This window comes from the organism of the source record quoted next, unplaced genomic scaffold (assembly GCF_019419815.1).
Source record: "Pyrus x bretschneideri cultivar Hongxiangsu unplaced genomic scaffold, Pyrus_bretschneideri_v1 Contig42, whole genome shotgun sequence".
NCBI lineage: Eukaryota > Viridiplantae > Streptophyta > Magnoliopsida > Rosales > Rosaceae > Pyrus > Pyrus x bretschneideri.
Genome location: NW_025999746.1, coordinates 3,709,824 through 3,737,675, shown reverse-complemented (window position 1 = coordinate 3,737,675; position 27,852 = coordinate 3,709,824). Strand labels below are relative to the sequence as shown.

The 27,852-nt window shown below is 39.8% G+C and overlaps 3 protein-coding genes and 2 pseudogenes across 3 annotated transcripts; 2 read left to right on the top strand and 3 right to left on the bottom strand.

The window, feature by feature from the left end:
• Positions 1-1,201: 1,201 nt before the first annotated feature.
• Positions 1,202-2,019, top strand: LOC103962650. Its single transcript, XM_009375394.3, has 2 exons — positions 1,202-1,316; positions 1,412-2,019. Exons 1-2 carry the CDS (start codon positions 1,299-1,301, stop codon positions 1,901-1,903), a joined length of 510 nt encoding a protein of 169 aa, XP_009373669.2. The 5' UTR covers positions 1,202-1,298; the 3' UTR covers positions 1,904-2,019.
• Positions 2,020-2,218: 199 nt separating this feature from the next.
• On the bottom strand, positions 2,219-9,707 carry LOC103962680 (annotated as a pseudogene).
• A 581-nt stretch (positions 9,708-10,288) lies between these two features.
• On the top strand, positions 10,289-13,253 carry LOC103962652 (calnexin homolog). The gene is made up of 6 exons (XM_009375395.3): positions 10,289-10,474; positions 10,574-10,643; positions 11,240-12,369; positions 12,471-12,542; positions 12,627-12,740; positions 12,830-13,253. The coding sequence occupies exons 1-6, from the start codon at positions 10,385-10,387 to the stop codon at positions 13,025-13,027; spliced, it is 1,674 nt and encodes a 557-aa protein (XP_009373670.3). The 5' UTR covers positions 10,289-10,384; the 3' UTR covers positions 13,028-13,253.
• Positions 13,254-14,579: 1,326 nt separating this feature from the next.
• On the bottom strand, positions 14,580-20,439 carry LOC103962653 (ribonuclease TUDOR 2). Its single transcript, XM_009375397.3, has 17 exons — positions 20,282-20,439; positions 19,633-19,819; positions 19,344-19,418; positions 19,129-19,242; positions 18,932-19,042; positions 18,592-18,798; positions 18,258-18,476; positions 18,076-18,183; positions 17,697-17,867; positions 17,402-17,599; positions 16,938-17,303; positions 16,607-16,837; positions 16,346-16,531; positions 16,184-16,264; positions 15,902-16,096; positions 15,333-15,710; positions 14,580-14,996 (listed from the first exon to the last, which is right to left on the bottom strand). The coding sequence occupies exons 2-17, from the start codon at positions 19,786-19,788 to the stop codon at positions 14,808-14,810; spliced, it is 2,985 nt and encodes a 994-aa protein (XP_009373672.2). The 5' UTR covers positions 19,789-19,819; positions 20,282-20,439; the 3' UTR covers positions 14,580-14,807.
• A 2,838-nt stretch (positions 20,440-23,277) lies between these two features.
• On the bottom strand, positions 23,278-27,500 carry LOC103962681 (annotated as a pseudogene).
• Positions 27,501-27,852: the final 352 nt, after the last annotated feature.

The following is a 27,852-nucleotide window of genomic DNA, read 5'->3' as shown; positions in this document are numbered from 1 at the left end:
TTGTGAATGTTAGAAAGTCGATAAAAGATGTTAGAAAGTCGATTGGATGGATTCACTCATGAGTTCTTTGCAGGGGATTGCTTGCATCCTAAGACAGAAGCTATAATTTGGTTTTGAATGGACTTCAAAAAGATCAGTTCGAAGCATGCTACGGTAACCAATCTTTGTTTTTTAGTAAATCATATTTTTAATTTTCTTACAATCTTAAACAGAAGTTGAATTTTGGGTTCGTGAGAAAGAACTTCTATGTTGTAGGATGTCAATGCAGCGTATCTCTAGCTAATGACAGTGTGTGATTGGTTCGAAAATCGTCGCTGTTATTGCCTAATTCACTTAGATATTAACTTTTATATAACGGAAATGTTATTGTAGCAATTCTCAAACTAATAACAATATGTGATTGGTTACTTTCATATAACGAGAATGTTATTGTAGCATATTTCAAACTAATAACAATATGTGATTGGTTAAAGATGCACTAATGACATTTGATTAACGTAAGATTCAAACTTTCATACAATATGAATGTCATTGTAGCTATCTCAAGTCAATGACAATGTATAATCAGTTTATGGTGCACCACTAACAATGCCTAATTCACATAAGATACTAATTTTAATATCACATGAATATTGTTTTAGAATATCCGAAGTCAATTGTGACTATTACTATAATATATCTCAAGTTAATGATAAGATTAGTTTGGAATTCGTCTCACGGTAGCTCATTGACTTAACAGTAGCCGCAGTAACACCGTTCGTAGGTAATTAAGTTTTTAATGTCGAGTAAAAGTAAATGATATTTATTTAGCCAGCAGGATTCTCTTTAGATTTTTTTAGTGATGATCTTAAAGATCTGTAAATTATGTATGTTTATCATACATTGTTTGATTAATTTTTATTAAATACTGTTTATTTTTAATTCTAAATAAAAATATTTAAAATAATTTTTAAATGTATGATACATATTGAACGAACACGATTTACGAATTCCTGAAATCGCGAGGGTCGGACGAAAATCCTAATTCTTTGTTTGGTAAGTTTTGTTTCAGTAAAGTACAAGAAAGATTGAGGTGCCAGGTTCAGGAGGGTTCTTCTGACACTGTGCACTTTATAATTCGACACGTGTCCCATTTGCTTCTGTATTGCTTTCCGTGGCTCCAGAACTCTCTACCCTTCTCAGTATCCATCTGACTCTATAAGTAATATCCAGCAGCAGTTAGTTCAGGTAAAAAAATCGCATACTGCAAATTAGTAAGATAAACTGAAACTTCGTTTATCTGGTTTCTGCATAAGATCATGGCTTTCAGATCAATGGTAAAATCTTCTTCTTTTTCTCTTTACCTTTTGTTTTTGTTTTTGTTTTCTTAGGATTTATTTGCGATTTAATATAAGTGCATCAAATGCTACAGTACCACTGGAAACAAATGTCGACCGGCTTACGCCGATACGCCACCGCGACCTCTCCGAAGATGAAACCCTACGCCCCGGCTGCCGGTGCCACCGAAAATCCCCAACAGAGCTACTTCAAAAGGTTCATGAGGGGCGACTTTGTGCCGGTCTACGTGGCTGTCGGGATGATAGCGCTGTCGGTGGCGCTGGGGCTCCACACCGCCAAGCAGCACCTGAGGTACAACCCCCACGTCTACGTGAAGAAGAACCGGAGAGAGACGCTGCCGGAGGTGGTGGAGCCGGAGCGCGTGGTGGAGGAGTCTGACAAGTTCATTCAAAATTCGTTTTTCAGGAAGGTGGCGCATGTCCAGGAGTTCGACGACTACAATCACGCCGTTAAGGATCCGATCCGGAAAGATGTTTTCGCTCACAAACCCAAACCGCCCCGTTCAAAAACCGTGACTCTCAAGGACGTCGGAGTAGACCCTATCCGTGCCCAACCCGAAGCTTAATTAGTTCTCCACTTCTTTTTTTCTTTTTTCCACTCTCGGGTTTTTCACTTGCGTGAATTTCTTGTATTTATCTTTTTAGCTTATGGCTTTATAGTGACGGATGATGGTTTGTTGCTGTAACTTCTAACAATGTATATACTAGGTATTGTAATCTTACAAGTTACAAATGTACTGCAACTTTACTAAGACGTGGACAAGACTTGATCTGTCCACGTGACTGGCAGACAACGAGAATCGTAGAATCGTAAAATAGTGTAAAATAGTGTTTGGTGTGATGTACAACAAAGAATTATATTTCAAATAGTGTTTAATGTTAACAAAGTATTATGGATTGTGATCGTAAAAGAGATTCTTTTTTTTCTCTATCATGAGTAACGGAAAGAATAAGAATAATAGGGACCAACAGGAGAATGCAAAAATAATAGAAAGGTCCTCGGACTTCCAGACGGTTTTTATTTTGGGCAGCTGTTCACCGTTGGATCTCGCCAATACAAACCCACCCTTATAGTTTTCGTATACAGAATCAATTTGACAATGCGAACAATCTGCAACAATGAATTCGTGAGCGAGACCGTCTACTTCTATAAGAGAGCAACCCGGCTGCTTCTGGGCACCCTGAAGAGCCACACCCTTCCTCATCCTGCTCACATCATGCCACCTTGATGCTGAAGCATATAGATTCGACAACAAAACACGCGATGCAAACTTTCTTGGCTCCAATTCCTCAATCCTTTTGGCAACAGACTCTCCCGAATCTACGTCCCCATAAGTCCTACATGCGAAAAGCAGAGATCTCCATATAACCACATCGGGTTGAATAGGCATATCTCTGATGAACTTTTCAGCCTCGTTTAACAGATTAGCACGACCAAGAAGATCCACCATGCATCCGTAGTGTTCGATACGAGGATTGAGCTTATAAATTTCAGCAATGGCTCTGAAATAGTGAAAACCTTTATCCACAAACCCGCCATGACTGCATGCAGACAACACACCGAGGAATGTGACCTCGTTTGGCCTCACATCACTCTGACGCTTCCATTTGTGAAAACATTTCCAGTGCTCCAACAGAGTCCCCGTTCATAGCAAGACCAGTTATTGTTAGACAAATAAGGAATATGGTTGGAGTCCTTGTGTAATTGTATATAATATTATTATTGGAAGAATAAGCCGTCCTACAGCCGTCAAGCCGTCCTACAGTCGTCCTACCTTGTCCTACCTACACACTAGCCGTCCTACAGCCGTCAAGCCGTCCTATAGCCGTCCTACCTTGTCCTACCTACACACTAGGACGGCTACCTTGTCCTCTACAGCCGTCCTACCTTGTCCTACCTACACACTAAGACGGCTACCTTGTCCTACCTACACACTAAGACGGCTACCTTGTCCTACCTACACATTTGTATCATGTATATATATCCTTGTAATCTTGTAGAGAAAGACAATGAAAAAATTTGCATTCTCTTCTATTTGCATTCTCTTCCATTTTTCCACATTCATGTATCAATAACAAATATATTTTTAGCCTACATACCTTTTTCTACATGGTATACAGAGCAGGTTTATAACCCTAGCCCTAATTTTTTTTTCGGCAGCTTTCTCTGCCGTTCCCATGGCTGACTCTTCTTCTTCCGATAGTGTTTTTTCCCTTCATCATTCCGACCACCCGAATCTTGTCCTTGTATCCAAGAAGTTGAATGGTGATAACTACACATCCTGGGCCCGTGGCATGCAGCTTTCCTTGAGTGCCAAGAATAAACTTGGTTTCATCACTGGCGATATCCAAGAACCTTCTTCCTCCGACGACCCTGATGCTCACGCGGCTTGGCGTCGTTGCAATGACATGATTCTCTCTTGGCTTCTGCATTCCTTGGAACCTGACCTTCAAGAATCTGTGCTTTTTTCCACCTCTGTCCAAGCTGTATGGGATGATCTTCGCGAACGCTTCTCTCAGAGTAATGCTCCACGCATCTTCCAACTCAACCGGGAACTTGCTACAATTTCTCAAGGTTCTTCTTCTATCTCCGCCTATTTTACTCGCCTGAAAGCTCTCTGGGATGAGCTTGTTTCTTATAATGATGGCTGCACGTGCTCTTGCAACGCCAAGCATGACCGTCAACAACTCATGCAATTTTTAATGGGCCTCAACGAATCCTTTGCTGCTGTTCGTGACCAGATTCTTTTAATGAATCCCCTCCCCATTGTTCGTCAGGCCTGTTCCTCGGTGTCTCAAGCTGAAAAACAACGCTCCCTGGGCGTCCTCCGCTCTGTCGATCAACCTGCTGCCATGGCTGTTCGTGGCCCGTCTCGTCCCTCCTCTGCTCGTCCTCCCCTCCACTGCACCTACTGCAATTTTGATTATCATACCCGAGACACCTGCCATAAACTTCATGGCTATCCCATTGGCCATCCCCTCCATGGCCAACCGTGGCGACCACCGCGCCGTGCCACTGCTTCCAGTTCTTCCCGCAGCCATGCACCTTCTAGTCCTCCCCAGCAGCCACGGTTTTCTGCTTCCCGGCCCCATAATTTCATCCAGGCCCATCACGTGCAAGGCACCCAGGCCCCCGCCTCCTCTTCTACTCCAGCGACCCACCAAGTGCACGGGACCCAGCCCACTTTGCATGACTTGCAGCTTGCCATGCCTGACCTCTCTGCCGAGCAGCACTCCCGTGTTCTAGCTGCTCTACGTGACACCACCACCCCTCCTCAGGCCAATGCCGTGCTCACTACTGATTTTGCCCAAGGTTTGTTACCTGTCACCTCTCGTCATGGTCAATGGATTCTTGACAGTGGTGCTACGGATCATATTACTTCTTCCGCTTCATGTTTGGTTAATCGTTCTCCTTCACATTTGCCGCCTGTTTCTTTGCCTAGTGGTGCTTCCGCTCGCATTACTTTTACCGGCACTCTTCCTTTAAATTCCTTAGTTACTTTGAAGGATATTTTATGTGTCCCTAATTTCCGAGTGGACCTTTTATCGGTTGGTAAACTTACAGATGGATTATCGTGTTTCATAACCTTCTTTCCTTTTTGGTGTGTTTTGCAGGACTTGGTTTCGAAGGCGATGATTAGTGTGGGTAAGCGACGTGGCGATCTGTATTACCTTGTGGCCCTTACCTCTTCTCTCCCCACCCGTCAACCTCTCTGCAACATCATTACCATCCCCTCCTCCCTCTGGCATAGGCGTCTTGGTCACCCCTCCTCCACTCGTTTGCAAGCTTTAGCATCTAGCTCTCTTAATTGCACTTTTGATTCTAGTCATATTTGTGATGTTTGTCCGTTGGCAAAACAAACTCGTCAACCTTTTCCTTTGAGTTCAATTTCATCAACTTTCCCTTTTGCTTTAATTCATTGTGATATTTGGGGCCCGAATCGTCAATCTTCTCTTTCTGGTGCTAATTATTTCTTAACCATTGTGGATGATTTTTCTCGCTTTACGTGGGTCTTCCTCATGAAACATAAATCCGACACTCAACAATTAATTAAGGATTTTTTTGCTTATGTCACTACCCAATTCCGCACTACCATCCAATGCATTCGTACTGACAATGGTGGTGAATTTTTATCTCTTCGTAGTTTTTTCTCTGATCATGGGGTGCTTTTACAAACTTCTTGTGTTTATACCCCCCAACAAAATGGCGTTGTTGAAAGAAAACATCGTCATCTTCTTGAAACCGCTCACGCCCTTCGTTTTCAATCCCATTTTCCTATCAAGTTTTGGGGGGAATGTGTTCTTACCGCTACTTATCTCATCAATCGTCTCCCTACCCGTCTTCTCCATCATAAATCCCCATTTGAGGTTCTCTTTTCGAAAACCCCATCTTATGACCACTTCCGCGTCTTTGGTTGTCTGGCATATGCCACCTCTGTCACTCCCACCACCAAATTTTCCCCTCGGGCTCATCGTTGCATTTTTCTCGGTTATCCTCATGGACAAAAGGCCTATACCCTTTACGATCTCGACAATCACCGCATTTTCACTAGTCGAGACGTCATCTTTCACGAAAGTACTTTCCCTTATGCCGTTTCTCACCCTCCTATCCCATCCTCTTCGCCTACCCTACCCATCCCACCCCCTCTGGACTTTACATATAACCCACCCCTTCCTGCCCCGACGCCTCACCCTCCTCCACCTTCCTCTCCTTCCACGCCTCCCACAGATTCCCTTGCTGCCCCATTACCCGTTCCTCCCCATGCCCCTGCCCTCTCGGCATCCCCTCCTTCCCCCCCCCCCCCCCCGGCTACTTCCTTACCTTTCACCCTTTTACCCACGGACATCCCTACCCCCCCACTACCTACCAATCCTCCCCTTCCCCGCACCTCTTCCCGTGCCCATAAACCTCCATCCTATTTAAAAGACTACGTTTGCTCGCAGGTGATTCTGCCATCCCACCCATCTTCGACTTCGCAACCCGGTTCTACACAAGGTACGCGATATCCACTTTGTAATTTTCTCTCTTATCACCGTTACTCTCCCAGGCATTTTTCTTACATTAACTCTGTCAGTCGGATTGTGGAGCCTTCCTCCTTTGCCGAGGCTGCCACTGACCCCAATTGGCAACGTGCTATGACTGAGGAGCTTCAAGCTTTACATGCTAATGGTACTTGGACTTTAACTTCCTTGCCCCCTGGCAAAATTCCCATTGGTTGTAAGTGGGTGTACAAACTCAAGCACAATTCCGACGGCTCTATTGACCGCTACAAAGCTCGTTTGGTTGCTAAAGGCTTCACTCAGGCTGAAGGTATTGATTATCATGACACTTTTTCTCCTACTGCTAAGATGATTACAGTGCGTTGTCTTCTTGCTCTTGCTGCTAGTCAGTCTTGGTCTCTTCATCAGCTTGATGTTAATAATGCTTTCTTACATGGTGACTTACATGAAGAAATCTATATGTCTCCTCCTCCTGGTCTTCGGCGACAGGGGGAGAATCTTGTGTGTCGCCTTCACAAGTCACTTTATGGTCTTAAGCAGGCTTCTCGCCAATGGTTTGCCAAATTCACTAGTGCCATCATTTCTGCCGGTTTTCAACAATCCAAAGCTGACTATTCATTGTTCACTAAAAAGTCTGGTATTTCTTTCACAGCTTTGCTCATTTATGTGGATGATATTGTGATTACAGGCAATGATGCTAGTGCCATTAATTCTCTGAAGTCTTTTCTACGTGATCATTTTCGGATAAAAGACCTTGGTGATTTAAAATATTTTTTGGGTATTGAGGTTTCTCGTTCCAAACAAGGGATTTATATTTCTCAACGCAAGTATGCATTAGAGATTCTCAAGGACTATGGTTTTTTGGGAGCACGACCCATTGCTTTTCCTATGGATGACACAAAATTATCTGATAAAGGAGAACTTCTCAAGGATCCTGAAAAGTATCGACGATTAGTAGGTCGGTTAATATATCTCACTATCACTCGGCCGGATATCACCTATTCTGTGCATGTTCTAAGCCGTTTTATGCATGAGCCAAGGATATCTCATATGGATGCTGCGCTTCGTATTGTTCGTTATTTGAAGGCTACTCCAGGTCAAGGTTTATTATTTCGTTCTGACAACCAGACCAAGTTAACTGCGTTTTGTGATTCTGATTGGGCAGGTTGCCCTATCACTCGCCGTTCGACTACTGGGTATTGTGTATTCTTGGGCGGTTCTTTGATTTCTTGGCGGACGAAACGACAGAAAACCGTTTCGCTCTCTTCAGCAGAGGCGGAATATAGGGCCATGGCAGGTGCTTGTTGCGAGATAGTTTGGCTTCGTTTTTTGTTGAAGGATTTGAACATTCCTTTGGATGGTCCTTCCATTTTATTTTGTGATAATCAAGCAGCGTTACATATAGCTGCCAATCCTGTTTTTCATGAACGAACTCGTCACATTGAGATGGATTGTCACTTTATACGAGATAAGATTGTAGATGGCACAATAGAGACCAAGCATGTGGGTACGGCACAACAGTTGGCAGACTTGTTTACCAAACCTCTTGGGAATGAAAAGTTTTCGGGTATGTTACGCAAGTTGGGAGTTCTTGACATCCACTCTCCAACTTGAGGGGGAGTGTTAGACAAATAAGGAATATGGTTGGAGTCATTGTGTAATTGTATATAATATTATTATTGGAAGAATAAGCCGTCCTACAGCCGTCAAGCCGTCCTACAGTCGTTCTACCTTGTCCTACCTACACACTAGCCGTCCTACAGCCGTCAAGCCGTCCTATAGCCGTCCTACCTTGTCCTACCTACACACTAGGACGGCTACCTTGTCCTCTACAGCCGTCCTACCTTGTCCTACCTACACACTAAGACGGCTACCTTGTCCTACCTACACATTTGTATCATGTATATATATATCCTTGTAATCTTGTAGAGAAAGACAATGAAAAAATTTGCATTCTCTTCCATTTGCATTCTCTTCCATTTTTCCACATTCATGTATCAATAACAAATATATTTTTAGCCTACATACCTTTTTCTACAGTTATCATGGCAGTCCATGTAAAAACATCTCTTGTGCTCATTTCATGGAAAATTTCAAGAGCCCGTATAACGTCTCCACACTTCGAATACATGTCAATCAAGGCATTCTTCACAGAGATATTGGTGTAAAAGCCACTTCTCTCGCAGTATGTATGCACCCATCTTCCATGGTCTAATGCACCTGAATGCCCACACGCAGATATTACACAAGCAACCATTGCTGCGTCTGCTTCAACTCCATCTAATTGCATTTCCCTAAACAATTCAATGGCCTCCTTGAACGACCGTGACTGAGCATAACCGGCGATCATAGAAGTCCAACACACTACATTTCGCTGCTCAATTCTATCGAAAACCCTTCGAGCATCATCCATGCGCCCACATTTCACATACATGTCGATCAAAGAACCCAAGAATACATCCAATGGAAACCCACCTGGGAACACTAACCCATGAATTTGCCTCCCCAAATGAAGACACCCCATCTTCCCACAAGCAGTGAGAGCGCTGACCAACGTCACATTATCGGGCCTCGTAAATGCAACCATTTCCTCAAACACCTGGAGTGCATCCCGGTTCCGATTGCTCTGCAAATACCCAGAAACAACGCTGTTCCAAGAGACCACGTCGCGAACTGAAACGGGAAGAAAGTCGAACACTTTACGAGCAGAGTGAAGCAATCCGCACGCGGAGTACATCGAAACAAGGCCGTTTTGGACGAAGACGTCGATTTCGAGCCCGAGCGCGACTGTAAAAGCGTGAAGCTCTTGGCCCTTGTGGGGGAGATTGAGACGACCGCATGCTTTGAAGAGGAAAGGGAAGGAGTAGTTGTCGGGAAGCAAATGAGGGTACCGACGTCGCACGAGATTGTAGTGAAAGAGCGCTTCTTGCGGGCAGGAGCTGAGCGAGAAGGCTTTGAAGATGAAGTTGCAGGCGAAGAGATTTGGGTTTTGAATCTGGGAGAAGAGGGAGCAGGAAAATTCGAGGCGGCGGTGGGAGAGGGAGAGGAGGAGGAGCTTGCTGGAGACGAAGGAGTTGGTGGAGAAGACGCCGGAAGTAAAGGCGTGGGAGACGAGTTGGTAAAACTGCTTGGGGTTGAGATCTCCGCAGAGACGGCCGTTTGGGTTTTGGTGTGAGGATTCGAAGTGACATTGCGGCATTGCAGGCTCGTCGGCCGCCGGTAGTAGCCTTGTAAAACAAAAACAAACCAATACAACTTTGTATGAAGGCGATCCATGCAAAGTGTTTGTAATTAGCAACTAGCCATAGCATTTTCAAGCCACTTCCTTGTGTTCGTATTTGATGTCCTTTATTTTTTTCTAATGTCTAATTATTAGAAGATCGAATCGAGTTGAACCTACAATTATTAACTGATTACATATCATGGCTTGATGCTACTTATTACAATAATTATTACGATGAATTGTCATTCAGTACGTTAATCATCAAAGTTAGAGTAGTTGAAAAATGCAATTCATTTGACAATTTTTTTATTAATAATGAAAAAACGACTGATCTCGAGTCTCTTCAACATTACTCGTATGATTTCTATCGTTTTGATAAATAAAAAACATTACTCATATTATTACTAATAATATTTCTTTTTTCAAAATTGAAAACAGCCAGAGCTCTTAATTCCCCGTCTCTTGTGAAAAATGACGTAATTAAAAAGAAAAAAACCAAATAAGAATATAGAAATTTCCATTTAACCGGGTGAATAATCATTTGGGCTTGGACCCGGCCCAATCACGAGAAAGAACAGAACCAAAAAGGCCGAAACTCACAAGGGACGCAACGATGCGTCAAGTATGGACGTGGCCGGATCTCATTGGTCCACTGGACGTGGCACCTGATTTGATTGGCGGAAGCAAGTCGAAGGCAGTGTTGTGCAGATCTATATGTACAAGTCTCGGAGCTGTGTTTCCCAGAGAGGGGAGTTGTCAAAGAACTTCGAGGAGGGAGAGAGAGAGAGAGAGATACAGGAGAGAGTTTTAGAGAGAGAGAAAGATGGTTAAGGTTCGCGCTGGTGTTCTTCCGGTGCTGCTGCTTCTCGCAGCTTGCTTTGCATTTCAGCAGCTATCTGCTTCCGACGATACGGTAATTTGCATCGTCTCACTCTGTAATTGCACTTTCATGCTTTGAATCTCAGATTTGAATCCCAATTTCTTACGAATTTCGATTGATTTGTGAATTTAGGTGTTTTACGATTCGTTTGATGACACATTCGAAGGCCGATGGATCGTCTCTAGCAAAGAAGAGTACCAAGGTCCGTTCTTTCTCTCTAATTTAAGAGAAAAAAGATTATATATTTTTTTGTATGTGAATGTTTGTATGTGTCTGTAGTAATTGGATCGTTGTGTGATCGATCGATCTGAGTATATTAATGGTTTCCTTGTATGTTAAACTCGAATAATTGTGTTAGCGCAGATGCGGATTAGGTCAGTTGGTCACGGCACGCTGTGCCTGAGTTCGAATCCCCCACCCTGTAGATTAGATTAGTTATAATATTGTTTTTGTGACAGAAATAATCATTTTGTAACTATTAAGCTAATAGCTAAGTGAACTTAAGCAACCGTACAAATCCCTATGATGCGAAATATTGTACCTTTTGGAGGACAATATGTAGAGTGAGATATTACAGTAATGTATCTTTCTGTTTTCATGGAATTATTTATTGTGTGATCGGATCTTGTTGTGCAAACGTATGGCTTTTGTGAATCGTAATGGACTTGAATGAGATACGAAATTTTTATATCCCCTGCTCATAAAATCTGACAATTCTAGCTCATTGATCCTGATTTGGGGACGTTTGTTGCCGTATATGGAGTTGCAAGCTTATAGTGACGTCTAATTTGCGTTTAGGTGTGTGGAGCCACTCGAAGAGTGAGGGTCATGAGGATTATGGGCTTCTTGTGAGTGAGAAGGCCAAGAAGTACGCAATCGTGAAGGAGCTTGAGAAGCCTGAGAGTCTGAATGATGGAACTATTGTTCTCCAATTTGAGACCCGTCTCCAGAATGGGCTTGAATGTGGTGGTGCCTATCTGAAATACCTTCGACCCCAGGAGGCTGGATGGGAACCTAAGATATTTGACAATGAGTCTCCTTATTCGATCATGTTTGGACCTGACAAATGTGGGCTCACAAACAAGGTTCACTTCATTTTCAAGCACAAGAACCCCAATAGCGGAGAGTACGTTGAACACCATTTGACCACTCCACCTTCTGTCCCAGCTGACAAACTTACTCATGTGTACACTGCCATTCTGAAACCAAATAACGAGGTGGTAATTCTGGTTGACGGGGAAGAGAAGAAGAAGGCGAATTTCCTATCTGCTGATGATTTTATGCCACCACTTATTCCTACCAAGACAATCCCTGATCCAGAGGATAAGAAGCCTGAGGACTGGGATGAGAGAGCCAAAATTCCAGACCCAAATGCTGTTAAGCCAGAGGATTGGGATGAGGACGCCCCAATGGAAATTGTTGATGAAGAAGCAGAGAAACCCGAAGGATGGTTGGATGATGAGCCTGAGGAGATAGATGATCCTGATGCCACAAAACCAGAAGATTGGGATGATGAGGAGGATGGTGAATGGGAAGCCCCAAGGATCGATAACCCGAAGTGTGTGACAGCCCCTGGTTGTGGCGAATGGAAGAAGCCAATGAAGAGAAACCCAGCTTACAAGGGAAAATGGCATGCTCCACTCATCGATAACCCCAGTTACAAGGGTATCTGGAAGCCTCAGGAGATTCCAAACCCCAGCTACTTTGAAGCTGACAAACCCAACTTTGAGCCTATCGCTGCTGTTGGCATTGAGATCTGGACAATGCAAGATGGTATATTGTTTGACAACATTTTGATAGCGAAAGACGAGAAAGTTGCACAAGCATACAGAGAGACCGCTTGGAAACCAAAATTTGAAGTTGAGAAGGAGAAGACGAAGGAAGAGGAAGATGTTCAGGGCGCAGAAGGGTTCCTTGTCACTGTCCAGGTAAATATTTTGCAACTTATCAGTTCTTGCTGTTGTCTAATGGAATTTATATGATGGATACTTTGAACAGTTACTGATACTCATGTTTTTATTTCCTGCAGAAGAAAATATTTGACCTCCTATACACAGTCGCAGATCTTCCCTTTTTAAGTTCCCACAAGTCTAAGATCATTGTAAGTCATCAGTCTTTCGTTTATTATCTGTTTTGAAGGTGATTTTCTGGAACGCAACCTAAAATCCAAGCTTGTTTTGTGCAGGATCTCATCGAGAAGGCAGAGCAACAACCAAATCTCACCGTTGGCATCCTTGTTGCCATTGTGGTGATCATCTTCACCGTATTGGTCAAGCTACTCTTTGGCGGGAAGAAACCTGTGAGTGTTGAAGGCCCTCAAACACTTCGAATGAAGTATTTCTGCTAGTGATGTTGCTTGTTGCTAAATGTTACTTTCTCTTTGTGCAGGCAAGAGTTGAGAAGAAAACCAATGGAGCCGCCGCTGCTTCAAGCAGCAGCGCAGCAGCTAAGGAAGATGAGAAGGAGAAGGAGAAGGAGGAGGAGGAGAAGGAGAAGGAGAAGGAGAAGGAGGGTACTTCATCTGAGAGCGAGAAGGAAGGAGCCGCTGCTCCTCGCAGAAGGACAACGACCAGGCGTGAAAACTGAGGCGGGGAAGATAGAGGGAGCTACCGATGGCAGTTTGCACTTGCATCATCTTCAAATTTTGAGCCTTCGTATGTTTTTGTAGGTTATTCATTAATGTTGGCAATATTTTTCTTTTCTTTTGTTCTTTTAGCCTTTTTATGTTGAAACAGTTAAATGCATGAGGAGTGTAAATGACGCATCTATTAAGCGATTTTCTAATGACCAAAACAAAAGAATTTCTTTGACAGCATGATGATTGCAAGTCTATGATAGTTCGTGTTTTTATTTGTTCGAGCGATATTCTAATCTCTTCTTACCCGTAGTTTAATCTCTTCTTACCTAAACTACGGAGGACAGACAGATGAAAGACAAGGAGGAATAATAGGATTCAGAGAAGGGCCTTAGTTGTTGATTGTTTGGGTAATTTGGAGGAAGATGTGAGATTAGATGCTAAATATCACATCTAAAAACTTTTGCCATTTTTGAGGATTTGGAAGCGGACTTAATGTTTATTTACGAACACAACTAAATCAAAAAAAAAAAAAAAAAAAAAAAAAAAAACAGGAAGAAAGTTGTTGTAAACGTATTCACAACCAGGAGTCAGAATTTTATCTCAATTGGGACATCATAAAAATGTTATTTATTACTAGCTATACGTTCAACTACGATTTGTCCTATTTCTAGTTTCCTACAAGTAATCTAAGGCCAAGGCATTTCACAACGGTTTATGCCATTTTATAGGATGGAGTTCATGAGACCTATATAACACTCAATAACCCAAGATAGCATCAATGACCAATTTAGAGTCCCCTTCAATCGTCATTTATGAGTAGCAAATTTTAAGCATCACCAAGAGCCACCGTTTCCGCCACCAAAAATCTTCCTACCAGCCAGTTAGGGATTCCCAAACGCATTTCTCCTCAACGAATTCTTTTCCCAATCAGAGAAGAAGGGCAGGCCTTGGTAACGAGATATTTTTTTAGTGTGATTGGAACACGAAGTGGTATACCACGTGTTACTATAAAAATAATGAGATGTGTGTTATAAAGTTAATAACTTAAAAATAAAATTTTTCATGTATGAAAACACATGCATACCACCCGTATTCCAGTCACAATAAAAATTTTCTTGGCAACGTCTTCTCATTAATACAGGACGCCGACAAAAAATATGAGCAATTGGATGTTCGATGGTATATCACCGATAACACAGCGTTGTATTCGAACACAATCAACCAATCTCACTAACGCATTCGGTAAATAGTTGAAGCTGTGGGTCGTGGCTCTGTGTAACTTTTATCATTCATTCACATAGGTTGACAAACTTGACACTCCTTAACCTTCATTGTTGTAAACTTAACACACGTCGATCAATAATAAACAACCAATAATAAAGGCCACACGCAAACAGCTCGAAACGGTTAATGTTTGCTGCAGGAAAGCTTTTTCGAAATGTATCGTTGTATACCGAAAAAAATTTATAAATACAAGACACTAATTAAAGGTTAAGCTTTTGGCGGACAGACAAAATTGTCTATGCTGGTCTCAAAAGAGAGACTGAACAACACATGGGGTAGAGTTTTACCTTATTCGAATTTTGCAAAAAAATTGTTCCCTCTCATCCAAAAAAACAGACAATCCGCAGACCGGAAACAAAACTTAACTGCAACAACATAACGTTCCTTTTTTCTTCTTTCTTTTCCTCTCTTACTCTGAAAAGCATATGATATATGCTATAAATTAAACTTGTCTTACGCCGGAGTTGTTTTTTTAACTTATCCTCCGTCACTATTACTGTATATTCATCGCTTGCCAGCAGCGGCCTTCCTAACCGGAGGAACGTCCTCATCATCGGACTGGATGTCTCCGTAGCGCCACATCCCCCGCCTATCAGTCCTTGCTTCTTCCTGAAACTTTTCCAAGTTCTCGATTGCTGTCTTCCTCTCCTTGGTTTCACGTTTCTTCATTTTCTCTAGCCTTGCAAGTCCTTCCTGAAAATTTCACAAATTTAAACAGATGACATTCAGAAAGACATTACGAAAAAAAGTTTAAAAAGATTCAGACAAGCATTACGTATTTATATAACATGATGAGGGTTCTGTTTGACAGAAGCATGAATTCATCGATGTTTTATTGTATACTTGATCACAAATTAAACATTACTTATAAGTTCACAACAGATTGTTTCCGAGTAAAACTGATTATAGATGTCCTCGAGGGACAACATATATACACAGATTTGGTGTGGGTAGGATTGTGAAGGGCAGCAGGAAAGAATTTAAAAGATGAGATTCAAAATAAATAGAAAAAAGAGCTATAACTCAAACCTGAAGCATGGCGGCATTCAAGCTGATCTCAGCATCCACAGCGACAAGAGTCACAAGAAGCACTGGCCCGGTCCCCTGACCCTTAACTTTCCCCCCTGAAAGATCCCTTTCCTCAATCATGGCCCTAAATTCTTTGGCACTGTTTAATGCGTGCTCACTTAAATACTCTGCTGCTTCTTGACCAAAGTCCTCCTCCAAGCCCGGGACTTTAACGTATGCAAGGCTGCATAATTGAGCAAGACCAGGTGCGGAGGAAACCGAAGGGTCAAGAGGCCGTATCTGACTGTAAGGGACAACCTCTTGGTTACCATAATCTATGTAGAAAACTTCAAACTTGTCTTTAGGGGATTCCACGGCTCCTCGAGGTGCATTGACAATCTTTGCATGAAGAAATACACAAATTAAATAATTTGAAATTATGCAGACTCAGTGTACAAGTCACATAATCAGACTTGCCTTTTATGAAAATAGGGAAAAAAATGTATGCTTATGGACTAAAATAACTCAAGAAGATTAAAAATATTTATTACAATTGGAATATAAAACTGACGATTCAGGTTGAAACTCACCATTGCGCGGTTCCAAGAGTTATCTGCACTAAACTGAGCAAGGACAATGTCACCCTTCTTAGGATTATAAGCACCAATTACGGGAGCTTCTTGAAGATTCAAAGATGCAAGCTGTTGCTGAATAGAGGCAATTTTCTGATCCCCAACTGTCTGAACATAAAATTTACCACTTCCCAAAATCTCTGTTACCACTACCTGAAAGTAAGGAACATGATAGATATTACTTAACATTTTATAACACGTAGAATGGGAAATAATAAAATGCAATTGCATTCCAAGTACCTTTAGCACTTCTTTCTGTTTGGTGTTGTCAACAGCTGAACCGTTGGGAACCTCCTCTCCTTCAACATAGTTCTCCCAGATCTGCAAAAGAAAAAAAGAATGTAAATTAGCATAGTTACCAGGAAGACAGCTGTAATAATGTAGGTATGTTGCTTCACATACTTTCAGTTTCTTCTTTTTTGCAGATTCCTCCGCTTTTTCAAGAAGGTGCCCATCAGGGATTTCACCGCCAAAAGAATTTTGAAATTTTGCAAGGCCAGCTTCAACAAGGGCAACCGCCACATTGGTCTTTGACTCCCATAAAGATCCCAAGAAGGTCCCGGTTCTATCAACAGTCTCAACTTCAATCTGTAAACGACATAACTTTATCAAAGCTAGAACATAACCAAGTGGCAACAAGAATTTAATGTTAAATGAGATTACCTCAACATCTCTCTGCATAATTCTTCGCCTCATGAGCGCAATTGCTTCGTCTGAATATGGCTCCTCACGACCAGGACATCTGACACCAGAGAATGCGAAGGCAATGCTGCATGTTTCCTTGGGAATCAATAATTTAAAACGATGCCCACTGAGGACATATTCCACAACAGCAGGAATTTTCCTCCTTTTCTGTAAGAATGGAAAGAAGTCCCTGGCTTTCTTTGCTGATGCCTGTTAAAGACAACATCAATTAAGGAATGAGTGAAATTGTATACCGACAGTTAAGACACATCAATTAAGTAAGGAATGACTGAATAATTTTATTGCTCACCACTGTCAAGTCTGTAATGTGCATGACTGGAGGTTCCTTGGTAGAATGTATTCCTTTCTTTCCAGCAGTAGCACGTGTTTCTGCCGTCATAAGGGCATCATAATAGTTTGATCTCTCCTCAAAATCTCGATGTCTAATAACAGTGCCAAAGCCACGTGAAACCACCAACTCAGCAACATTCACACCAGCCTGCTGACTGGCAGGCGCAGATGAAGCAGGTGCTGGGGCGTCATCACCCTCAGCCTTAGTAGGAGATGCAAGGAAAACTGTTCCAAAATCCATTACCCTCGAATCGGCAGGTCCAGAAGTAGGTGCAGCTCCCTCTCCAGGGACGACCTTCCTTGAATACTCCATTTGAACATTTACCTACAGAACATGAGAAATGGAAATATATTGAATTAATTTGAAATTAAAAGAGAGACTTCTATGATGAAGAAAACAGTGAATCAAAACTAATCTCATACTTGACGTCCAATAAGGCGTGTTCTCAGGAACTCTTTGGCTTCACGGGCATATGGAGCTGGCTTTTCTTCCCTACGAGGATTGCCCATTTTCGGACACCTAATACTTGAAAGATTAACTCGCCTCTCTGCTAGTGGACTGCCAAATGGAACAGAATCATCAGCAACAATCACGCAGTCCCCGCTTACAACCTCCACAACCTGGAAGAAAGAAAAATCAATTACATAAGTACATATTATAGGACAAATCATTATGTTGTGATAAACATACATAACCATAACTAACATTCCATACTACCTTTCCTGTGAAATTCTGGTTATGAATTGCCTTTGAATTTGTAGGTGGGGGTGTGTAGTTTGTCCAAATCCTCAACTTGCTTTTTTTCGCTTGAAGCTCTGCAGTCTTCAGCCGCCGCTTCACATCGTCTTCCAACATGGTTGCACTCCATTCAACGTACTTTGCATAACCCTAAACAAAAGGTTTGAATATTGTCAGTATGCCCTAGATATGGGCCTGAGAGAGGGGATAAGAGATTTACAATCTGACAATAGAGCATGCAAGAAGCTGCATGGAAAGATTGAAAGCAAGCCATAAAATATTTCAACAGTCAGGGATAGGAAAACATTAGTCATCGATAATGTTAAATTTGAAATAACTACACAGTTTAAGCTCTTACATTTTCAACAAGCTCAAGGGCCAAGTCTTTTGCCGAGTCCCCATCAGAGTAATATACTGACCCAATCAAATTACTGAACTTGTCATTGCCTTCCAGAACGATGCGGACCTATAAATCGATCACAATATTGATAAGATTGTAATAACAATGTCCAAGATAACCTACAATAGAAAGTTGCTTACATCTCTATGCAACACACGAATTTCTGTAAAATGTTTAGCTTCCAATGCATATGGATCAGCAGAAACTTCAACAGACGATGCTGTTGAAGCTAAAATCCTTTGAGCAGAAGTTAGAGGGGCTCGAGGTTCAGAAGAAACATCTCCATTTGTTTTATTGGAAGTTGTTTCTGGTTCAGAAACAATGTCTGATGTAACAGGTCTCCTTCCCACTGATGGGGCCTAATTGGAAGAGAGAAATTATGTTATATATACATGTTATTACTTTCTCTGAGTAAAAATCAGATAAGAACAATATCTTATACGTATGTGTCCAGATTGAAGAAAGAATGCATACCTGAATTCCTGCAACGAATACTTGGACAAACTGAAAATCCGGAAGCAAGTAGGCCCTAACTGTGCTTCCATCACGAACCTGCTCGACAATACATTCCATTGACCTGCCTTTATTTTCAGCCAACAGACTCACAGCATCTAAGTTGCTTGCATTCCCAATAGCAGAGGGAGGTAGATTCCTTTTGGATGCTTCACCAGCACCAGGAACCTGTAATTATCAACAAAATAATCATGCTTCATGTCCTCAAATACAGAACGAGTTTGACGTCAACTTTCAACATACTGCAACATGTTAGATGTACAATATAAGAAAAAAGGAGGGAAAGAATTTGAGTGCAAACCTTGCTATGAAGACCAAGGCCCTCAGTCCTAGCTTGCTCTTGGAGACGTAGCAGCTCTGCAATGTAAGGACTCGCTTCTGCTTTCTGTGGACCTTGCTTACCCTCCTTGACCTGCACAAACAGGATTCAGCTTACAGCCATTGGAAATAAACATTAAATAAAAAATCAGCAACCAATAGAAATAAAAAGATAACTACCTTTGCCCAGCCTTCAGCAACAACCAGCATGGCAAGATTCTTGTCACCAAGGAAAACCGAGCCGAATTCCCGCCCTATCTGTTGTACAACATAGTCCACTCTGAAAGCCACCTCCTGTTTGAAAAATATAATGAGGTGGATGCATCATGCACATAATTATCAAAGATGACTAGTATTGAGAAAATAAAGCACAAGAACGTATATAAAATAAGCACCTTTCCTATGCAGAGTTTCCTCAGAAACTCCCTGCTGCCCCATGCAAATGGTTCATCCTGGCCATCTCTACGAGCCTAGCAATAAAAACATCACAATAGCAAAAAAAAACATTAAAAAACTACTCCGTGATCAATAGCAAAAAATTAAGCTAAAACAGAACCATAATCTGTTATTATAAATTTCTAATTCTCAAATGCTGGAAAAGACCAAGAATTTACAACAATTCAATGCAAAGACCAAATAAAAATACATAGGTAGATGAAAGACAAGGGATGTTATTCATTTTACCAGTTTCGGAGCCATAAGTGACGACAGAGTGATGGTTCTTTCGGGTGGAGGTCCGGCCTTGTTGGCTGTGAGGGCCATGACGACCAAGGAGTCCCCTGAAGGCACAGCCTTCACTCTCCCTCTGTACCATCCTGTGGAAGCTGTTGATGAAGCCATCTCAACAGCCTTCTAAAATTTTGATCGAGATCTACACCACCAAAATCCAAATAAACCCATCAACAAAAACCCAATTAAATTACAAACAACACAACCCAATTAATCTTCAAAAAAGCCACAACCCAATTAAATTTAATCACCAAATCTCTGTTAACACTAAATATCTCTCCAACCCAACATGCAAAGCCACAATCTTTACAAACACCAACAATCAAATCCGAACCAGAACGTCAACATTCAGATCCAAATCCCACACCAACAATGACATGCATCAATACGACAACGACATATCGAATACGACATGACAAAAAACAGCAGAATTAACCATTCGAGTCACAAGATCTATCAATCAATCGCAGATTGCAAAACCAAACAGTTTTCCCTCGAATCTTCTTAATTCCGCGTAATGCAAACAATAACAATCCGATTAAATGATCCGAAGCAAAAATTTCAAGCCAGAGAGATCTGCGAATGCGATGGAAAGAGAGATTACCAAGCTGGATCGGATCAGGCTATTCGGATCTATCCGGACTGACGCGTTTTATCGGATCCTTGGGGTCGTCGAAACGGCGTCGTCGAGCGGCGGGATCAAGACGAAATCGAAACAGAGAGAGAAGATATTTCGCAATGGCTTTCAGAAGCGTTGCATATATAGGGGAACGATGGCGAGCTCTGCATCCAGCAATACGTTTATATTTATACCCCGCGTTTTGTATCGAAATTACCCAAATGCCACGGCGGTTTAAATTTCTTACCCTTTCCATTTCGGATTATTACTAATTAGGTAATTAGTTATTTTGAGAGGGGAAATGTGGAATTACAGAATCTATCTGGATGTAAACTCTAATCCCAAAAGGTTCTGACACGGATTAGGACAAATTAAACGGCCCACTTTTCTTATGTCATAATTTTGGCATCCCTTGTCCTCCTCTCCTCGATGGAATTTAATTTTAACCCATTATTTAATAAAAGACGTCACAACTTTTGTATATATACTCAACAAACACTAACATTGTTAGTAAATTCATGTATTATACTCGTATCAACATATTTTTTTAACTTATTTTTGTTTTTCGTACACATTTGAAAGATTCATTAAGTTGCATGTTTTATAACTTCAAAGTACTATACATGTATTATATGCGAACGTAAGTATTAATACACGTTCATTTTGACATTTTTTTAATAAAACATATAAAAATCATGGATTCTATGCTTATTGTAACATATTAATGAAAAAAATAAATAAATTGAAATTTTAAGAAAAATGACCGATTTTCAAAATTATTTTTTTAACGAAGTTATCGTAAAATAGGCGTATGTATTTTTCACATAATATACCCGTTTTATTTTACTAACGATGAACGCAAGCAAGTAATAAAACGTAACGTAAAGCCCAAAAACTACAAAAGGGAAAAAGCAAAGCACTAATAAGCAATACAAGAATTTTATTTTGGTTACATCATATAGAAGCAAACTTTTATCTAAGTGATTGGTAATCATGATTCGCCTAAGAAATAAATTTTGACACGTTATCTCACCTTTTATTGTTATGTAGGTTTTTCTAAAGATTCAAGGATTTCCTTTTTTTTTTTACGAGATAGCTATCTTTTGTGTATTAACTTTACATAGCTTAGCCTTTTATCATGTAATTGATTACTTTTTGATACGTCATCTATCACACTGTAATTCTCTCTAACACAACCCCGAGAAGAGTTACTTTAATTGACCCAAGTCTCTCTCATTTTATATGATCAACAACATCATTTGTCCCACTTTAGTCCTCATTGTCACCCTCTAAGAAGAGTGAATTCAATTGAGCTCGGTTTCGATAATCATTTCCCTCTCAATTTTCATAGTCAACAATGTCATTTGTCACACGTCCAACTTTTTACCTATCATAATCCTAATCCATTTAAGAAATAAATTCTGACACAGTATCTCGCTTTTTGTTGCTAGCTATGTGAATCCCAATGATATGAGATTTCCCCTTTCCTTTTAAAATATAACAATTGCATTTGTATTAAATTTACAAAACTTAAGATGTCTTTATCCTATAATGGTTTGCTCTTAAATACGTTACGTGTCCTACTTCAATCTTTTATGTCAAATTCCGAGAGTAGTTAATTCTAGGAAAATTTTTGACAAAATTATTAAAATGAGACACAACGTTTGGAGGACCAAATTAAACGACAAGTATAAGATCCGATTACTTGTCGTAATTAACCATAGAACCATAGATAAAGGACCTGCACTTTTCTAAAGAGAGATGATTTCAGCATTCTTTTTCAGCTGTTGTCACACTCATGTTAATTTATCTCCTTTGAAACTGAGTTCTAAACAATTTTTTTCTTGTATTAAATTAAAAATCGTTGTTGTCCTTATAAGTAAAAATCTTTCATTCGAAAAATCCAAGAAAAAAAAGGGGTAAACTTACAAATATTTGCAAATGAAAGTTTTACTAATGCAAAAAACGGAAAACCCCGTTTTTACCATCTTAATGCTGCAGGGCTAACAGAATTGCATACCCATTTTAACCTGGAAAATCTGCCTTTTTATAGTCTGCGACAATGGGACACACTGACAGAGACTCGAAGTACAACTTTCTTACCACTCTCGGTTCAAATCTAGCGAACTACTACTTTTTGCCGCGGTAAAAGACAAGTGGCGACAGTGGCCTGCTGCACAACTGAGTTTCGTTTGCTTTAAGTAACAAATAGCAACACATGCAAATCTGGTACTACTTCTCTGAGACTTTTAATTTCCATTTTTCTTTTTTGGCTTAATTTTGATTAGGGGTCCATTTCTAAAATTAGGAAGCTGTTAAATTTTTGATAAATTTTAAAAAGATACACTTCTGTTTTTGTGTGAGCAAAAAGCACTGTAAAACTTTCCATTATTATTATTATTATCTGTAGTGTTACCCATAATTCAGAGCAGGGTGGGAGGAAAAGCAAAGGTACAATTTTCAGCTTTTTGGTATTTATTTTCGAGAAGTATGCAAAAATACAAAGGTTTTTATTATTATTATGTTTTTTTTTTAATTTATATAAAGAATCACATTTTTTGTCCAAAAGTATTCTCAAACAAAATTTATATGTACCAGGTCCACCGTAGTTGTTACATCACTTATTAAACACAATATCGTGTAAAGATATTTTACACGTGATATTGTGTCAATAACCAACCTAGTTGCCCAAAGAGGTGCATCAAACATGTAAGTCCTTCCCCTCAAATATTGGAGCACATTAATATAAAACTTATCTTTATGACAATTAACATTAATTTTACATTGTGAACATGAATTAATTTTATCATAATTTAAAAGAAATTCCATTAGTATAAATTCAGCTTAAACCAGGGACTGTTTCATCAAATATAAGATTAGACACATCAACCCATACTTTATGGACCTTTTTTTCCCCATCATATGAGTTGTAAAGTAGGAATGAAGATAAACGTGACCAAAAAATATTCAACGGTGGGAGATCATGCAACTTTGGGTGGAATCGAAATCGAGTCATTTGGTCCAAGATCATCGATCGGAGGTCATTTTTTATGGTGGTCCGTCACAGATTGGTATGCCATTGCCAATGCTAGAGCCTACACACGAAAATATGTTACAAATAATTAAAGGCTCATTTGGATGTGCTTTTAAAATAATTATAAGTTGTTTCTAAAAACATTGTATTGCAAATTATGCATTTGAAAGTTAGGACCCCAAGATAACTGGAAACACACGATGTGATCCTGATGAGGGGGAGGTAAATGCCAGTGGTCATTGCTATTTTTCGAAGACAATTGCTGCAAGGGGGATCAGATATATTGGTAAATCCTGTTGGAACAACAATTACAGGCATCCCTACTAGGTTTCCCATACAAACTCTCTCCCAATCAGCTGCATTGCCAATGAAGGCATCAACAGAAAAACTGTCTCTCACTTCTCGAATCAGTCTTCCCCTTGCCCTCTATGCCCAGAAACAATCATTCAACATTATGCATCGGTTAATTATCTCAAATCTATAAAGTGCTCTTTGTGTCTAGAAACAATCATTATGTAGTAGTTAAATATCCCAAATCAACAAAATAAGATTATAAACCGATTAATTAATCTAACGTTGTAATTAAGTTTAACGATTGGAATTACACTAGAATGACCTTAAGCACAAACAACTATATATAAGTCATGACATGTAGACAAAATACCTGAATATAGTCAACTGCTGGAAATATGCGGGCACGATGTAGTTCAGGAGGCCATTGGCTTTGAGATTTGTAATCATCATCCTTCCTGGACCGCTGCCACTCATCAAAGTGAGCCAACATATCCACGTCCATCGCAAAATTTACAATGCCTTGTACAAAGTCAACGGTATAGTTGAGTTTAAAAGGGACCATACTAACGCCTTTCGATTCAAGAACATGAACAACTTAGGGACACCATCAAATAATTTTACACAATGATCAAGTTAAATGAGTTAATCAAAACTCAATGATACAATTTACAATCGGACCACAAACCTCCATCTCAGCATCGTCAACATATCCGACAGTAAGCTTTGTTATGTCCACTAAGAAATGATCCTCAAGGAGGATGTCTCTTGATGAGAGGTAATTCGAGTCATTTCCTCTAATAGCATCCAAAACAACAGCACTTCTACAGACAGGACCAAGCTTATCCTGATAAAACAAATCCAAAATCAGATCTTATTACTCGGTTAAGTCTGTAACCCGACAAAAGATTAAGGTTTTGGATATATTATTACTTCAAATTTTCAAATTAAAGAATAAAATCTTGGTCAAATGTTTTATTATTGTTGCATATCAAGCTTTCAGATAAGCTCATGACACCGGTTCGACCAACAGAACCAAATGTTGGACGCAAGCCTACCACACCACAATGAGCTGTAGGTAAAGTCATGGAACCAACTGTTTCGGATCCAATTGCAAACAGCACCATACCTGTAAAAGGTTCTTGTTTAAAGCAACAGACATTCCAAGTTTCCTCAAAACTCTCCCAACTTTGTCAGTTTATGATTATAAACAAGAGCACCCTTGGATGCTTCTCAAATATGTTCAAATCATACAAAATAAAAATGCTGGGAACAGATGCAGGGAATGAAAAATCGGAGCAGCTTTCAATTTGAAACGCACCAGCTGGGGTGCAGGCAGCAGGACCGGATGATGAACTTGTTGTGAATTCCTCAATATTCCATGGGTTCCTTGTCCTACCACCAAACCAGATGTCATCGTATGCTAGTAATCCAGTAACAAGCTTTGTGACAAGAACTGCTACAGCAGACTTCAACCTATACAAATTTTTTTTCAGAAATAAACAAGTACGTAATAAAATGCCACTTAACAAACTTAATTCGCATGTGATTCATTAATGGTTTATCACCTCTTGTACACCCAGGCTTTGGTGTCAAGAACCTGATCTTTGAAAGTTGTAGAACCCCATGTTGTTTTGTAGTGGGGAACTGAGATTATGTCCTTCAATCCATAATGAATCCCGTGGAGAGGACCTAAAGAAGAAATCATTATGTAATTTTGGTTCACCACATTGCTGCCCGGAACTCTGAGATTACTCGAGATGATTTTTCTAAACTAAATACCAAATTTCGAAGGGTAGGAAACGTGACAGTTTGTAATTAAAATATTCAGAAAAACAATCATACCCAAATAAACTTCTCGGGCAAGCAATTTATCAGCGTCTTTTGCTTGCTGGTTTGCTGATTCTTCAGTATAGGTAACCGCAGCCTCAAGAACAGGATTGTACCTGGTGTTTTCCTTCCACAATGTATCAAGGTACAAAGTTCTAGAATATTTCAACAAACATATGAAGCTAAGTCTTAAAGCTCAGTACTCTCATTACTTTTTCAATCTTTGCATAAAAATTCTGGTAAGCTCCACAGACGTAATTTGCTTCGACTATTAGCTCTCCTAATTCAAGAACCTGATATATGCTCATTATTCAAGATATATATCCAGGGTCGTCTCTGAGATTTCAGGGGTCCTATGCGAAATTCATAAAAGGAGCATTTCTTATAAGCCATCTTTTATATCTCAAATATGATCACAATAAAATTATGGTAAGTATGAATAATGAAACCTGATAGTCCGTAATGTGTGTGTCTAGCGATTTTTTATGACTCATTTTCTCTTGATTTTGCCCTGAAAAGTACAAAAGAAAAAAAAATCATTATAGATGAGAAATACCCGAATCTTCAAATTTCAAGTCAATATACTTAAATTAGTAAATATCTTACTTTGATCGAAGTCTACATCGCTCTGATCAGTTGAATTGTCTTCATGATTCGGAAGTTTCTCTTCAATTTCATAAATTTATAAATTAGGGTTTAATAATTTGTGGGAAATATAACAATGGGACGAAGAAAGAATGGGAAGTAGACTGGGACACTGGCGACAACGTCTAAAATTCTAACTTCTGGTGCTCTAATAGTCTGGTGTGAAAGAAGGAAAAAATAAAATAAAAAAGGAAGCAGTGATTAGACTTTGGCTTGAGAGAAGAAGTCTGAATCTCTGAATTGTTTGCCTCGGTCAGTGGAGTTCTCCACTTTTAATTGATTAGCTTTGCCCTTTTTCTTTTTTTTTTGCTAGATTAGCTTTGCCCTTTGTTAATTATTATTTTATATAATTTGCATACAAATTTCAAGGCTTTTAGGGCCCATCAGATTTTTATAAATATATTTTATGATTTAATTAGTATTTCTATATATTATTTTTATATAATATTATTTTATATATTATTATATTCAATAAAAAAATATTTTTGGTAGCCCCCAAAATTTTAGGGCCCTGTGCAATAGAACCGGTTGCACTCCCTAAAAACCGGCTCTATATATATCATGCACATTGTGTAAATGTGTGGGAAAGCGAGAGGGGCAGAAGCAAAAAAGAATGACTTTTCAGATGTCGGGTCCTTGATCTCCTACAAAGACAACTGCAAAACAAAATAAACATGATCAAGAACACAAAATTTAGTATTCACACACAATGACACAACAATTTAATGTGGTTTAGTCCAATTCACAACAATAGCTACAAGTGAAAAATGATATGAATGCGATCATGAACACAAAACTAAACAATCACACACACACACACACATACTTGACATAAGGATTCAACATGATTCACTTAATTTCGTAACAACAACTATTATTGCAAGACAATATAAACGTGATTGAGAACACAAAAGTTAACAATTACATAAACAACTACATGAGAATTTAATGTGGTTCACTCGAGTTTCCTAATAACAACTACAAGTGCAAAACGATATAAGCACAATCGAGAACACAATATAAACAATCAGACACAGCTGCTCCTAGAAAGAGTAAGTGCCAAAACATAAACACGTACACGATGGAGAACACAATAGTAAACAATGACACACACAACGAACAAGAATGTGAAGTGATTTACTCAATTTCGTAACAACAGCTACGAAAAGTCGAACTTATAGTCATGAAGGCGATATCATCATCATTTTTTGTTCTATAAATGCCGGATAGAGAAGGATAATTGAACTTTGTGCTCAAGGGCTGTGATTTTTCATTACCCCAATCCGGAACGAAAATCAAAGCAGAAGGGTCCTGCAATCCTCCATTGACATAACCAACTAGCTTTCTGTTGGCTCTGATTGTGGGGATATTGAACTCTTTTGCACCCTTAACAATCTCCAGCATCTAAATTAAGCAGATAATAATACAGAATTAACAGTAAATAATAATTAATATTACTATTAATTAGGCATGTGAGCAACACCCAGATTAGGGATTTACTTAAATACCTTTTCATCTTTGAAGAAGTTGGAATCAAACAACTCAAACCCTTCGGATGGATGAAATATCACTGATCTTTTCAAGGGATTCATTCTTCTTCTTCTTCTCACTGTCCTGATCAAATAGCAGAATATTTATGCACTTCAGAAATTTTAACATAATTAAAAAAATTAATGGACAAAACATTATTACTTGAACATAGGATTAGGGAAATGATCTTTAACTTTCTGATAGACAATTTTCCATAATTTTTTTA

Excerpts from the sequence above, each read along its gene's own strand:
- LOC103962652 (XM_009375395.3), top strand. The coding sequence starts at position 10,385 with ATGGTTAAGGTTCGCGCTGGTGTTCTTCCGGTGCTGCTGCTTCTCGCA. Across the intron at positions 10,475-10,573 it reads TATCTGCTTCCGACGATACG|GTGTTTTACGATTCGTTTGA; the intron begins GTAATTTGCATC and ends TTGTGAATTTAG. Across the intron at positions 12,370-12,470 it reads GGTTCCTTGTCACTGTCCAG|AAGAAAATATTTGACCTCCT; the intron begins GTAAATATTTTG and ends TATTTCCTGCAG.
- LOC103962653 (XM_009375397.3), bottom strand. The coding sequence starts at position 19,788 with ATGGCTTCATCAACAGCTTCCACAGGATGGTACAGAGGGAGAGTGAAG. Across the intron at positions 18,799-18,931 it reads GCCTTGGTCTTCATAGCAAG|GTTCCTGGTGCTGGTGAAGC; the intron begins GTTTGCACTCAA and ends TGATAATTACAG. Across the intron at positions 16,265-16,345 it reads CAAAAAAGAAGAAACTGAAA|ATCTGGGAGAACTATGTTGA; the intron begins GTATGTGAAGCA and ends TTTCTTTTGCAG.